Source organism: Pezoporus occidentalis, unplaced genomic scaffold, assembly GCF_034315485.1.
Source record: "Pezoporus occidentalis ecotype Australia unplaced genomic scaffold, CSIRO_AGI_Poc_V1 ctg24, whole genome shotgun sequence".
Lineage (NCBI taxonomy): Eukaryota > Metazoa > Chordata > Aves > Psittaciformes > Psittacidae > Pezoporus > Pezoporus occidentalis.
The window spans coordinates 9,501,600-9,513,432 of NW_026914285.1; the positions used below are offsets into that span (position 1 = coordinate 9,501,600).

General features: G+C 44.0%; 1 protein-coding gene across 1 annotated transcript in view; it reads left to right on the forward strand.

The window, feature by feature from the left end:
• TTC3 (tetratricopeptide repeat domain 3) overlaps nucleotides 1-11,460 on the forward strand; it is a 72,613-nt gene extending 61,153 nt beyond the window's left edge. Inside the window, exons 37-45 of the mRNA XM_062622331.1 lie at nucleotides 145-241; nucleotides 1,156-1,256; nucleotides 1,891-1,984; nucleotides 2,541-2,639; nucleotides 7,902-8,323; nucleotides 8,781-8,901; nucleotides 9,037-9,264; nucleotides 9,479-9,568; nucleotides 10,205-11,460. Of these exons, the coding sequence (XP_062478315.1) occupies nucleotides 145-241; nucleotides 1,156-1,256; nucleotides 1,891-1,984; nucleotides 2,541-2,639; nucleotides 7,902-8,323; nucleotides 8,781-8,901; nucleotides 9,037-9,264; nucleotides 9,479-9,568; nucleotides 10,205-10,315 (1,363 nt within the window). The 3' untranslated portion in view covers nucleotides 10,316-11,460. The remainder of the gene's footprint in view (nucleotides 1-144; nucleotides 242-1,155; nucleotides 1,257-1,890; nucleotides 1,985-2,540; nucleotides 2,640-7,901; nucleotides 8,324-8,780; nucleotides 8,902-9,036; nucleotides 9,265-9,478; nucleotides 9,569-10,204) is intronic.
• The last annotated feature ends 373 nt before the right edge of the window (nucleotides 11,461-11,833 follow it).

Sequence of the window (11,833 nt, forward strand, 5' to 3'; positions counted from 1 at the left end):
AAGCTGAACGATGTAAATGGAGATGTGCCATTCTGAAGAAGAGTTTACTTGTAGAAAAACTCCAAAATGCCATAAATTTTAAATACTCGTCTGTCATAAACATTAGTCAAATATTTAACTTCTTTTTTTTTTTCTATTTCACAGTAATAAACTTGCTAGTGAAAAAGTAAAATTGGAAGAGCTTATAAAAAAGAGTCAAGATGACTACCAAGAGTGTGTGAAAAGAGCTGTTAAAGCAGAGGTACAAACAAAATATCTTAAACAACTTTAGCAAAAGCTTGGATCATTTGCACTAATAGTAGGTGGGGAAGACGACTGATGAAGCCTTTTTTACTTTTTAAATAGCATCTAAAACTTTTCATAAGCGTATATCAAAAGTGCTGTCCATGATGTTATCCTACAGAAGACTTCACAGATCATCAAAGCACATTGTTATTACTGACCAGTGTTAAAAAGAATCTGGGGGATGTAGTATTGCCCCAAACAAAATTCAGCTAGTGATTGAGTTTCATACTTACCCTTGTTATGAATACATTCCATTAGCAAGAATTAACCATAGGAGCTTGGAAAATTTCTTGTTTAAAGTAAGTCACAATGTGTAGCTGCTGCTTTATGAGCTAGAATCAGAATGTAACAACCAGCGTGTGTGTTTCACTGAAAAGAGAGTACCGAATACCAAGATTTTTTCTAAACCAGTATGTTTTATACTGGCAATGCTTTGAATATCACAGACAATTCTCCCTTCTTAAGAAGGGCTTGAAGGCTGTCTTGGGATTTTTATAAAAAGATTAAATTGTTGGTCGACATTATTTTTCAACTGTGCTTTATTTAAAAGGTTGCCTCAATTACTTAAAGTTTAAGTGTGTATTTATACATATATAAATATATATATATATAGGGTAAATTGCAAATGGAATATTTATGGAAGCTTTCTACTATCAGCTGAAATAAATGCAGCCTTTTTATCCTCCTGAAGGCCTGCCAGGGCTGTTAATTGCATGTGAAATTGCTCATTGTAGGAACTCTATGTGTGTTGTAGTCTGTATCATCAAACTATTGTTTCACATGCTTACTAAAATCTATCTGAGGTTTTATCCCTTCTGCTACAGCACTGCTTTTACTGCATGTTTTTTTTTTTACACTGTTTTGTTACAGATATCAGTACTCAAAAACTGGAAGGAAACTCAAGTATGCAAGCTAAATGGCATAGCTGCCAAAGCAGAAGCAAATGTCAAGATGCTGAAGTCATTGAGAAGGTATGGAGAGTTTACACCAGAAATTTCAGTACTATTAGTAGCTACATACAAATAACTTTTCATCTCAACAAGTCAGTTTTGCTCAGAAAGGGATGTCAGCTTGAAAGGTGCATAGAAACATAATAGTTAAATACATCTTTCCTGAAGCTGAATTTCTTTGTAATATGAAATTACCAAGATGTGTGATATTTAAGCAGGAGCAAGCTTCTTGTCTTATTATTTCTTAGACAGGGAAGATCAGGCTACTGGGAACATTCTAGTTATTCCTGCACAGTATCGCTGTGAAGGGCTGCAATGAAAATAAAGAAGAGTGCAAACAAAGCTGCTGGGCATGCAACAACATTGTTTTCTTCCTTACGAGAAACTAATTAAGCCCTTGGTGTTACCTTTTTAAAAACCTATGACAGGTTCCATTTCCTTATATTGCCAGAAAATACCAACTTACATTTGAGGAACCCACTTCTGAGATTGGAGAGGATCCAAATACTGGTCATTTAACTGGTTTTAAAATTGCTCCAATCTTTAGCTGTGATTTAGCTGGTAGGGAAAAGAACTAACTGTGGTACTAAAACCGATGGTCTTGAACAAAAATAATGGGAATGTTGGAGTTTAACTGACATCTTGAATGCTTCAGCAGCTCAGCTTCAGCAGCACCTAAGTTGAAGTCACAAACTGAATCCTGGGAAGTATTTATTTCAAACATAAAGAAACAACTGGAAAAAGTAGAGGTAAGCCTTAATTTCTCCTAAAGAGCCTTAAGTTGAATGTTGGAAATTAAAACAGAATACCTTAAGTAATTTTGCATTCCTTTTTTAAAACACCAGTAGCTTGTCCTGCAAATACTGAACTGCAATTTTTAAATTACAAAAGAAAGGCACAGATTTAAGTCCAGATTATTTAAGTATAGTTAAATTACGATGGCTGACTTCAATTTCATAAAGGCAAAAATCTGTCCTTTATACATTTGCTTCAAAATTGCATCTCACTCTTACTCTTGGTACTTTTGTACTTTTTGAATTTCAGATAATCCATGCAACTTCTCTAAAAACAACAGAAAAGTTAAGATGTAAAGACTGAGTTTTAGGAACTAGAAAGGGTTTCCCAAACCGTTTCAAGCGTTAGTGCAAGTACCTCATTTATAGCAAATGGTAGCCTCACGCCTCTGTTTGAAAGGCCTGGTATATCATTGGTGTCTTGCAAAAAAGTAGTTGTGTTCATGCCATTTTAAACAGAGTGAGCTTTAGTTAATGCTGATGTGGAGGATAATTTGTGTTTCTTCTGCAGACCGAGTATGAAGAAAAAATTCAGATGGTGAAAAATGGTGCACGGAACTGCCTCACTAAAATGGAAACTGAGGATCTTCCTTCTCCTCCCAGTGTCTTAGTATGTATCTTACATTTGATAGCTGTTTGTTCAGAAGTTCTTTAAGTTTGAATTAACATGGCTACCTGTTACAGGATATGTACATAAAGAACTTGAACACAAAGTAAGCTGTCTCTCCGTAAGTCCAGGTAATTGTCAAAAGGAAAAGGTGACTGTGGATTAGCATGATGAAGGCCAGTAAGAAGGTTATCAAGTCCTTTGAGAATCTCAAGCTGTTTTAACTTTAAGATGCTTCATATTCTATCTAAATTGGGACTAATATTTTTGTGTGTCGTGACTTTCCTGTAGCACCAAAATCCATAGGGACAAGGCCCCATTACACTGACATGTGTAACTGATTACAAATACCAAAATCAACTTCCAATTCTATCTCTTGTGAACTAGATGGAGCACAGCCATTTATGGAAATGCATCTTCAATGACTACATCCCAGATAAATACTGCTTAAACACATTTTGTTATGGGCCAACAGTTCCACAAATGCTTTGCTTAAGTCATGTTAGTTAATTCCATACCCTGTGATTGTTCCTGGAACAAGGACAAAGTCATAGAATCACAGAATAGTTAGGGTTGAAAAGCACCTTAAGATCATCTAGTTCCAACCCCCCTGCCCATGGGCAGGGACACCTCACACTAAACTATGTCACCCAAGGCTCTGTCCAACCTGGCCTTGAACACTGCCAGGGATGCTCCATTCACCCCTTGTCCTAAAGAAGAATCCCTCCCCAGCATCTTTACAGGCCCCCTTCAGATACCGGAAGGCTGCTGTGAGGTCTCCACGCAGCATTCTCTTCTCCAGGCTGAACAGCCCCAACTTCCTCAGCCTGTCTTCATACAGGAGGTGCTCCAGTCCCCTGATCATCCTCGTGGCCCTTCTCTGGACTTGTTCCAACAGTTCCATGTCCTTTTTATGTTGAGGACACCAGAACTGCACACAATACTCCAGGTGAGGTCTCACAAGAGCAGAGCAGAGGGACAGGATCACCTCCTTGGACCTGCTGGTCACGCTCCTTTTGATGCAGCCCAGGATACAGTTGGCTTTCTGGGCTGCGAGTGCACACTGAAGCCGACTCATGTTCATTTTCTCATCAACCAATACCCCAAAGTCCTTCTCTGCAGGGCTGCTCTGAATCAAGTATCAAGTCAGTACTTCTTGAACTGTCCATGAGCACAGCTGTGGGGAGTCACCTGACTAATAAAATATAGCCAAGCTAGCTGCAGCAGTGGTGCAGATGTTCACTGATGGCAGTATTGAAACCAGGGCAGGCAGGTGATGCCCAGCCCTGAAGACGAGTAGCATTCAGCAACCACAGTACCTGGGATGGTGTGGATGTCCTGGGTTCAGCAGTAGCAGTCATTTTCCCCCTTCTTGGTAGCTGGTGCAGTGCTGTGTTTTGACTTTCAGCTCGGGAACAGAGCTGATAACAAGGATGTTTTGGTTTGGCCAAGGACTTTGTGAGGCTCATGCTCTGCCAGGGAGGAGGGGAGGCTGTGAGGAAGCAGAGACGGGGTGCCTGACCCGGGCTAGCCGGGGAGGTATTCCATACCACAGCACGTCATGCCCGGGGTGGGGGGTAACTGGGAGTTACCCGGAAGGACAGGGGCTTCCGGGTGGAGCTCGTCTCTCTTGGCCGGTGGTATCGTATTCTCTTCCCTTGTTATTTTCCTTTATCATTGTTGTAGCTGATAGTAGCGGTGGTGATTTGTTGCTGGACTGTTTTTGTCTCAACCCGTAGGAGTTGCACTCTCTCGATCCTCCTCCCCGTTCCTCCAGGAGCGGGGAAGGGGAGAGCCCCGGTGCGGGGAGGCGGGGGAGAGATGGACACGAACCTCGATTGTTGTCAGCTCGGCACCACTCACTGGGAGTGAGTGAACAAGCTACCTGACTGGGTTTAAACCACGACAGTTCGTTTTGGCGCCCAACGTGGGGCACGAAGGGTTGAGATAACGACAGGTCTGACCAGATTAATAGTCACTGGTCACAATGCTGATTTATTGGCTCTCAGAGTTGTTTCTCTTGATCTCACAGCTTCAGAATGTTGCAACTTACTTAGAGCCGGTATTCGCTGTGTTAGTGTTTATCAAGTGTGGCGCTTGGGCTAAGGTTCTCGTCTCACTGTGCTTTATGGCCATGGCTTGTAATACGGGCGGGCTCCAGCAGCAGGGCGGGACGGACGTGGCCGTGCACTTGTACCTGGCCGTCCGGCTGCTCTTCACCGTCCTGGCCCTCACCCTACTCTCCATCTTCGTGAGGCTGCGGGGAGCCGAGGGGGAGCGGCCCCGGGAGCCGGCGGCAGCCGAACCGGCCCGGGAGAGCGGCCCCGGGGACCAAGCGGCGGCGGGAGCGGGGCGGGAGCGGGGCCGGAGGCCGCGAGGGGACGGCTGCGGGTGGAGGAGGTCGGGGCGGTCGAGGAGAGGAAGGAGGCGGCTGCCGAGCAGCGGGAGAAGGCGGCGGAGGAGCCGAGCCCCGCGGCCGAGCCCAGCCCCGCGGCCGAGCCGAGCCCCGCGACAGCCGAGAGCATTTCCCGGCAGCCGCCCGCCGAGCCCCCGGAGGATGCAGGAGACCACGCAGCATTTCCCAGCAAGGCAGAGGAGGAAGAGCTGGACTCTGGAAAAAGAGAAGCTGGCGGTGGGAGAGCCGGCAAGCACAGCGGCTACACCAGCCCCAGTGACAAGTACAGCAGCTACACCAGCCCCAGTGACAAGCACAGCAGCATCGTTTGAGAGTTCTGAAGGTTTTGAATGGCCTTTGGGTATCCTTGGGACCTGCCTGCTGATTGTGATGGGGATCAGCATGTTGGCACACACACAGGCTGTGTTCTACCCACAACCATTTTGTCTGATCTCAGAAGTTAAGCAGAGTCAGGTTTGGGTCTTGTCTGGGGTTAGACAACGATGCAGGGGGACCAAGAGATTTTCCCCAAAGCTGGACAGTGATGAGTGGCAGGGTGTGTGGGACAGTATGGGCAAGTATCTAGTCCACTGGGCCCCTCCAGTGCTTTGGAAGCATCGGAGATGGAAGGCAGCTGTATGGAGTCCCCAGCAACAAGCTGCAGAAACTGCTGAAGGGGACAGTGAATTATTTTAAGCCTGGTGGGCCCATGGCACTTCAGGCCATCAGAGAAGAGATGCAACACAGAGATGGACTCATGATCGAGGGGTGGACTTAGCAATGGACACTATTGCCCAGGTTATTCACGAGTGTGAACACTGCACACAGTCTCTCCTGCTCTGGAAGACTGTTACAAGAGATGGAGCCTGACATCATGGACCAGATGGACTCAACAGCTTTATAGGGACTGGTCCATGCACTAAGATAAGAGTGATGGTATATTGAAAATGTGGGATCTGAGCATGACGTGAATGGTATGGAATAAGGGGTGGATAATGTCCTGGGTTCAGCAGTAGCAGTCATTTTTCCCCTTCTTGGTAGCTGGTGCAGTGCAGTGTTTTGACTTTCAGCTCGGGAACAGAGCTGATAACAAGGATGTTTTGGTTTGGCCAAGGACTTTGTGAGGCTCATGCTCTGCCAGGGAGGAGGGGAGGCTGTGAGGAAGGAGAGACGGGGCGCCTGACCCGGGCTAGCTGGGGAGGTATTCCATACCACAGCACGTCATGCCCGGGGTGAGGGGTAACTGGGAGTTACCCGGAAGGACAGGGGCTTCCGGGTGGGACTCATTTTCTTGGCCGGTGGTATCGTATTCTCTTCCCTTGTTATTTTCCCTTATCATTGTTGTAGCTGATAGTAGCGGTGGTGATTTGTTGCTGGACTGTTTTTGTCTCAACCCGTAGGAGTTGCACTCTCTCGATCCTCCTCCCCGTTCCTCCGGGAGCGGGGAAGGGGAGAGCCCCGGTGCGGGGAGGCAGGTGGAGGGAGACGGACACGGACCTCGATTGTTGTCAGCTCGGCACCACTCACTGGGAGTGAGTGAACAAGCTACCTGACTGGGTTTAAACCACGACAGTGGATTAAGGGGAAGACGATTCAGACATCCCTAAAAATAGGGGAGATAATGGACTCAGTAAGTGAAATGTTTTCATAATGCACACATAGGAAATCTGTGAATTTGCTGAAGAGGCAAGACAACTTTTTATATATATTCTCTGCAGAAAGTCTTGTGACTTTTTTGGTTGGTTGGTTTTTGGTATAATTTAGATTCAAGGCTCTGTTCTAATACTGTGTTAATGATCATTACTACAGTTTTTCTAGACTTACACAAGTCATAGTTACACTTACACTTCCTGCATGCCTGTTCTTCCCCACTTATTTCTAGGTCTCTCCTTTCTATTTGTTGGTACAGATCTCTTAAAGAGTATGTAGGTAACTTAAGTTACCATCCTTTGGTTACCATCAATTTACAGGTTGAGGAGGAGTAACTGTTGAGGCTCTCGTTCTGCATTTGGTATCTATTTTTACTGCAGTAATACAGGAGTAACCTTTTAGAAGGGGTATCTGTAATTCTTTTGGCTTTGAGAGGGCTTTATTAAGCCCAAATGAAGGAGACTTGAATGAAAACTTTTTTTCCCTATTTAATTCCATTAATTAGCTAAACACCTTCAGAAGGATGGTAAAATACCACTTTGAAAAGGTGCTAAAGAACATAGGACAAGAACCAGCAGGTTCAACTTCCAACTATGAAGAAGTGCAGAATTTCAGTTCTGTGTGTTAGGAAGCCACCTTCCTAGAGCAGTCATGCTCTGAAAGAAGTAGCAGTCATGGGGTCAGACAACTAAACTGACTTTAAGGAGTTCTTCCCATTTATGGAAGTGAGTTGTTAGTGCAAAAAGAAGTCTTCCTGACTCGTGTGAGCTCCAAGTTTTCAGGATGATGACTACAGCTGACACATGTTTCTGGTTTTAAAAAAAAATTACACTGAATTATATAGAGATCATGTAACTCATTAAAAGCAGTGAAATCTGTATTTCCAAACTGATGGCACTTATTTAAAGCAGTTGTTTCTACTACCAATTTCAGGCTATACCTGTGTATTAACTTGACAGCTGTCCAACAGTTAAAGGAACAACCTGTGTATGTGCTGTCCTATTGAATCCCATTTCAGACAGGTGCTCTACATGTAGTACCTGTTACGGAGCATCTCTGTGCAGTGCTTTTACCCAGATGAAGCAAGTTTAGATAAATTAATGTGACCTTCCAGTTCCTTGGCATGACCAAACATGTCATAGTTCATGCTGCAAATGCTCGAGAGATCTGCTCAATTTATTTTAATCACTGTTTTTCCTGTGAAATCGTTTTATTTCTAGATAAAACAAAGCAGGCCTCCAGACAGTGATCCAGCCATCGTCATGTGTTCCTCTGCACCTGCACAACCAAATTTACTTCCTGCATGTTCAAGTTCTGAAGATCAAAGTCTAACACATGCTTCACTTAATACACAGGCTGGAGCTAAGCCAGCATATGCAAATTCTAAGGCTTGTTCCGCAAGTGGTGGATCAGTGAAAACACCCTCAAAGCCCCTGGAAGGATCGTATTCCAATAAAGTTCCAACAACTCGCCCGTCAGGGATTTCTGGAAGTAATGCTCAGAATGTCCAGCTGAACCAGAAGCACCAAGATGACTCAGCTACACAACTGAGGCCTCCCAGACTTCCAACCAACAGAACGCTTCCAAAGCCACTGGAAAATATTATTGCACAACTACAGAGCATATTCCCAAATTACAGCAGGTATTTGTTTTCATGAATGTAATGCCACGCTGAGTAACAGAAGTTCTGAACATCCAGTACAAGAAGAACTGATTTCTTAGAAGGCTTCTGTTTCATGAGCGGAGTAATCTTAGTTGTTCCGTTCACTCCTACGCAGTGAGACATTCCTTAAGGGAACAGACCTGTGGTGTTGGCTTATGGGTTTTTTCTCCAGTTAAGAGCCACTACCAAATAGAAGTAGCATTATTTTATTGTTTGGGGGGGTGGTGGTGAGGGGTGGAAGTGTGTGTTATCATTAAGGTAGATTCTAGTCGCTGTAAGGTATTGGAAGCAGGAACTTGGTGCAGTTCATTTGAGTATCTTTTCAGTGCCATGAATCAAGCATGGAGGCTAATGTGTACTCTCATGCTGTAACTATGGTGGTAACAGCCATCATGTTGCCAGTCAGACATAATCAATGTTGTCTTTCCCCCTCCAGTTCAGACTTCACTAGCTACATAAAAGCCATACAAAGAAGAAATGGGAATACACTGTCAGGTTTGAGCTTCGATGAAATTCTCAACAGAGTGACGGATCTCATTCTGGAGCAGCAGAGTAAGGTACTGTGGTGTACGTAGCTGCATCCCTGACAGAGGAGCTGGTGCAGCACAGCCCAGAAAATCATGCAACCTTGCCTTTGCTGCCAGGCTCTGAAATGCAAACTTGTTCCAAATTCTTTTCCAATACCTGCCTAGGCACCAGCTTCAGCTGGGAGACCTGTGAAGTCACCATCCTCTGTGTCCGCAGCACAGGCTGGAACTCAGGGTCAGGAAGTCCCTGCAGGAGAACACATTGCCAGCCCACCCAAGGCAAAACCTGCACTTAAAAATGCTTTGAGTAAGAATCCACCTCAGCCAAGTCTCCAGCCCTGGGGAAATGTTGGAGCAACACCTAAATCGAAATGGAAGAAACGAGACTTTACAGTAAGTTCTCCACTGTTTCCATGACGGGAAGTGATTGCTGTGTGGTTCTTGTAAGACATAAAATTATCCAAGTACTGATAGCAAAAATAATTGACTCATTCATTTGGTGTGCAAAGGCTTAAATAGACTTTGTTAAAATTAGTAACACCATTAACTTATTAGAATTTGTTGATTAATGGTTGCCAGCTTTCAAATAACTGTGTTTTATGTCTAGGCCTCCAGTGATGATCCTTGCACAATATGTCATGATGAGCTAAGCAGAGACTCGTGTGAACTAGAATGCGGGCATCATTTTCACAGAGAAGTAAGGACTTTGTTCTTATTGCTTAGATACAAATGCTTACGGACATTGTCTAGTTACGCCCTTGTTCCATTTTCTGAAAGCAGCCTTCCCCTCTTAACCTGTGTGCACCTAAGAGCAGTTCAGAACCCCCTTTCCTTTTCCATACTTTATACTCCAAGACTTGCAACACACGCGGCCTTACTGTGCCAGAAAATTTTCAGGTTTAGATTTTTAAGTGAAATGATAATTCTTCAGAGTGAATTTAAGCTTATTTTTCAGAGGATGAATCTGGTAGTCAAGTCACAGAGTTGTTTGCAGTGTACTTACAGAACGGGCTATTGCTGTAAGCCCTGCATTTGCCACCTGCTAGCAGCTGCACAGGTAGCTTCCTGTAGTAAGAAGTCAGGATTATGTGAGAATAACTGGATGCTTCTGCCTGTGACTTTTTCCTTGTTTGTTCACTGCAGATTTGTTATTGCAAAGTAGGTGCAAATGTAAACTGATGAGCACAGCGTCACAGCTGGAGAATGGTTCTCTACTTCAAACTGTAATAACATAGACTATCGTGTGCTTGCCTGTTAGTGACAATTACTAACTTGGTTAAACTGAACTCCTGATACTGGGCTTTGTGTACTCAACATCTTCCTGTTCTTGCAGTGCATTAGAACCTGGCTCAAGCAACACTCGAGTACCTGCCCCATCTGTCGTGTTCATGCTCTATTACCTGAAGACTTCCCTGAGCTTCCTGCACGGAACAAATACACCTAAACCTTTGAACACATTGCAGTAAGATGCAAAGCAGCTGCAGAATAACGACCATGATAAGGAACAGAAACATAATACCTAGAAAGAGATGGAACCCCAGCTATATTGAAATGGTAGTAGAGCTCGGACTGCTGCAGTGTTTACCACTGAGCTTTAAGCCATAAGATACTGGTATTGCCATGGTACCTGCAGAATTAAGCTGGTGTCCTCCAAGATCCAGCACTCTTCCTGTGTGAAGCCAGTGTAGTTTAGAGGCTGGCAGCACACAAAACTGGTTGTGTTTTTTGGCTAAGGGATATTGAAACTACTCTATCCACTTTTCTCCAGGATGGTGCATCACTCTTTGCAGGAGTGATGCACCATCCTCCAGAGCTTACACCACCCTGAAAATAAATTCTAGTATTAAACAAGTAGGTGACCCCAATGCCAGACCAGCAGAATTTGGAACAGCCAAGACATTACCTTCCTTTGGCACAAACAGTTAGAATTTAACCGCAGGATTCAAATCAGGCTTGTTGTATTCATTATGAATGCAATTCACATAATTGCAGCTCCTTACTCTGCATAAATTCATAGCTTATAATTCAAATTGTTTAAATTATTACTTTTAGTAATACTTTAAAGCAAGGATTTTTTAAGTATTCATGTGATTCCTTCTTTTTGTTTATCATTAAGTCGTAATACTGTGGCTCAGTTCTTTAATCTCACAATATGATTTGAATTTGCCTCATTGCTGAAGAGCTGATTTATTTAAATCAGAATTACAAGATTTTTGGTTTTGATGAGGGAAACCTGCATCTGTATTCTGAGTGTGGATGTTCATCCTCAGAGTGAGGTACAGAATGCAGGCAGCTGAAAGACTGGCTCTCCTACTGCTTTAGAGTCTGAGCTTTCCTGTGTACCTTTGCCACTGTAAGACTTTTGTACACTTATAAGAGTGTACAGCCTGACCACCCTGAAACTGAACTGTGACTGTTGTTTGGATACAGGCACTATTATGTTTATTATATGAGGTTGTTAGCTAATTCTAGGAATCAGATGTTCCCCCAAATGACTATATATGCTCCAGATGAAGTTTTAAACTATTCTGTGATTAATCACTATATTACTAGGCACTTGGATCAAAAATAAAACTTGTAGCAGCTGCAGTAGTAATTTTTTGTGTGATATTTTTACTAAGTGTGAGTTACTGGTGAGTGGTCTACCATAGGCTGGTGAGCCTTGCTGCCTGAACATCCAGGTACTGCACGGCTCACCATAACAGCACATGCGCCCTTTTCAGCTTCCATTATGTTCTTGGGGTGGGGGATACATCATCTTTCTAGCTTGTCACACCATTAGCCCACATCCTTGACCCTCAGGACCAAGGGTTGGAGCAATCAATCCCAAATTGGGTTAGGGCAATCTGAACTACAACTGGAGGCGGGGCAGGGACTGGACTGAGAGCAGCTTTGAGAAAAAGGACCAGTGGTTGGGGCTGATTGACAAGAAGCTCAACATGCACCAGCAGTGTGCACTTAC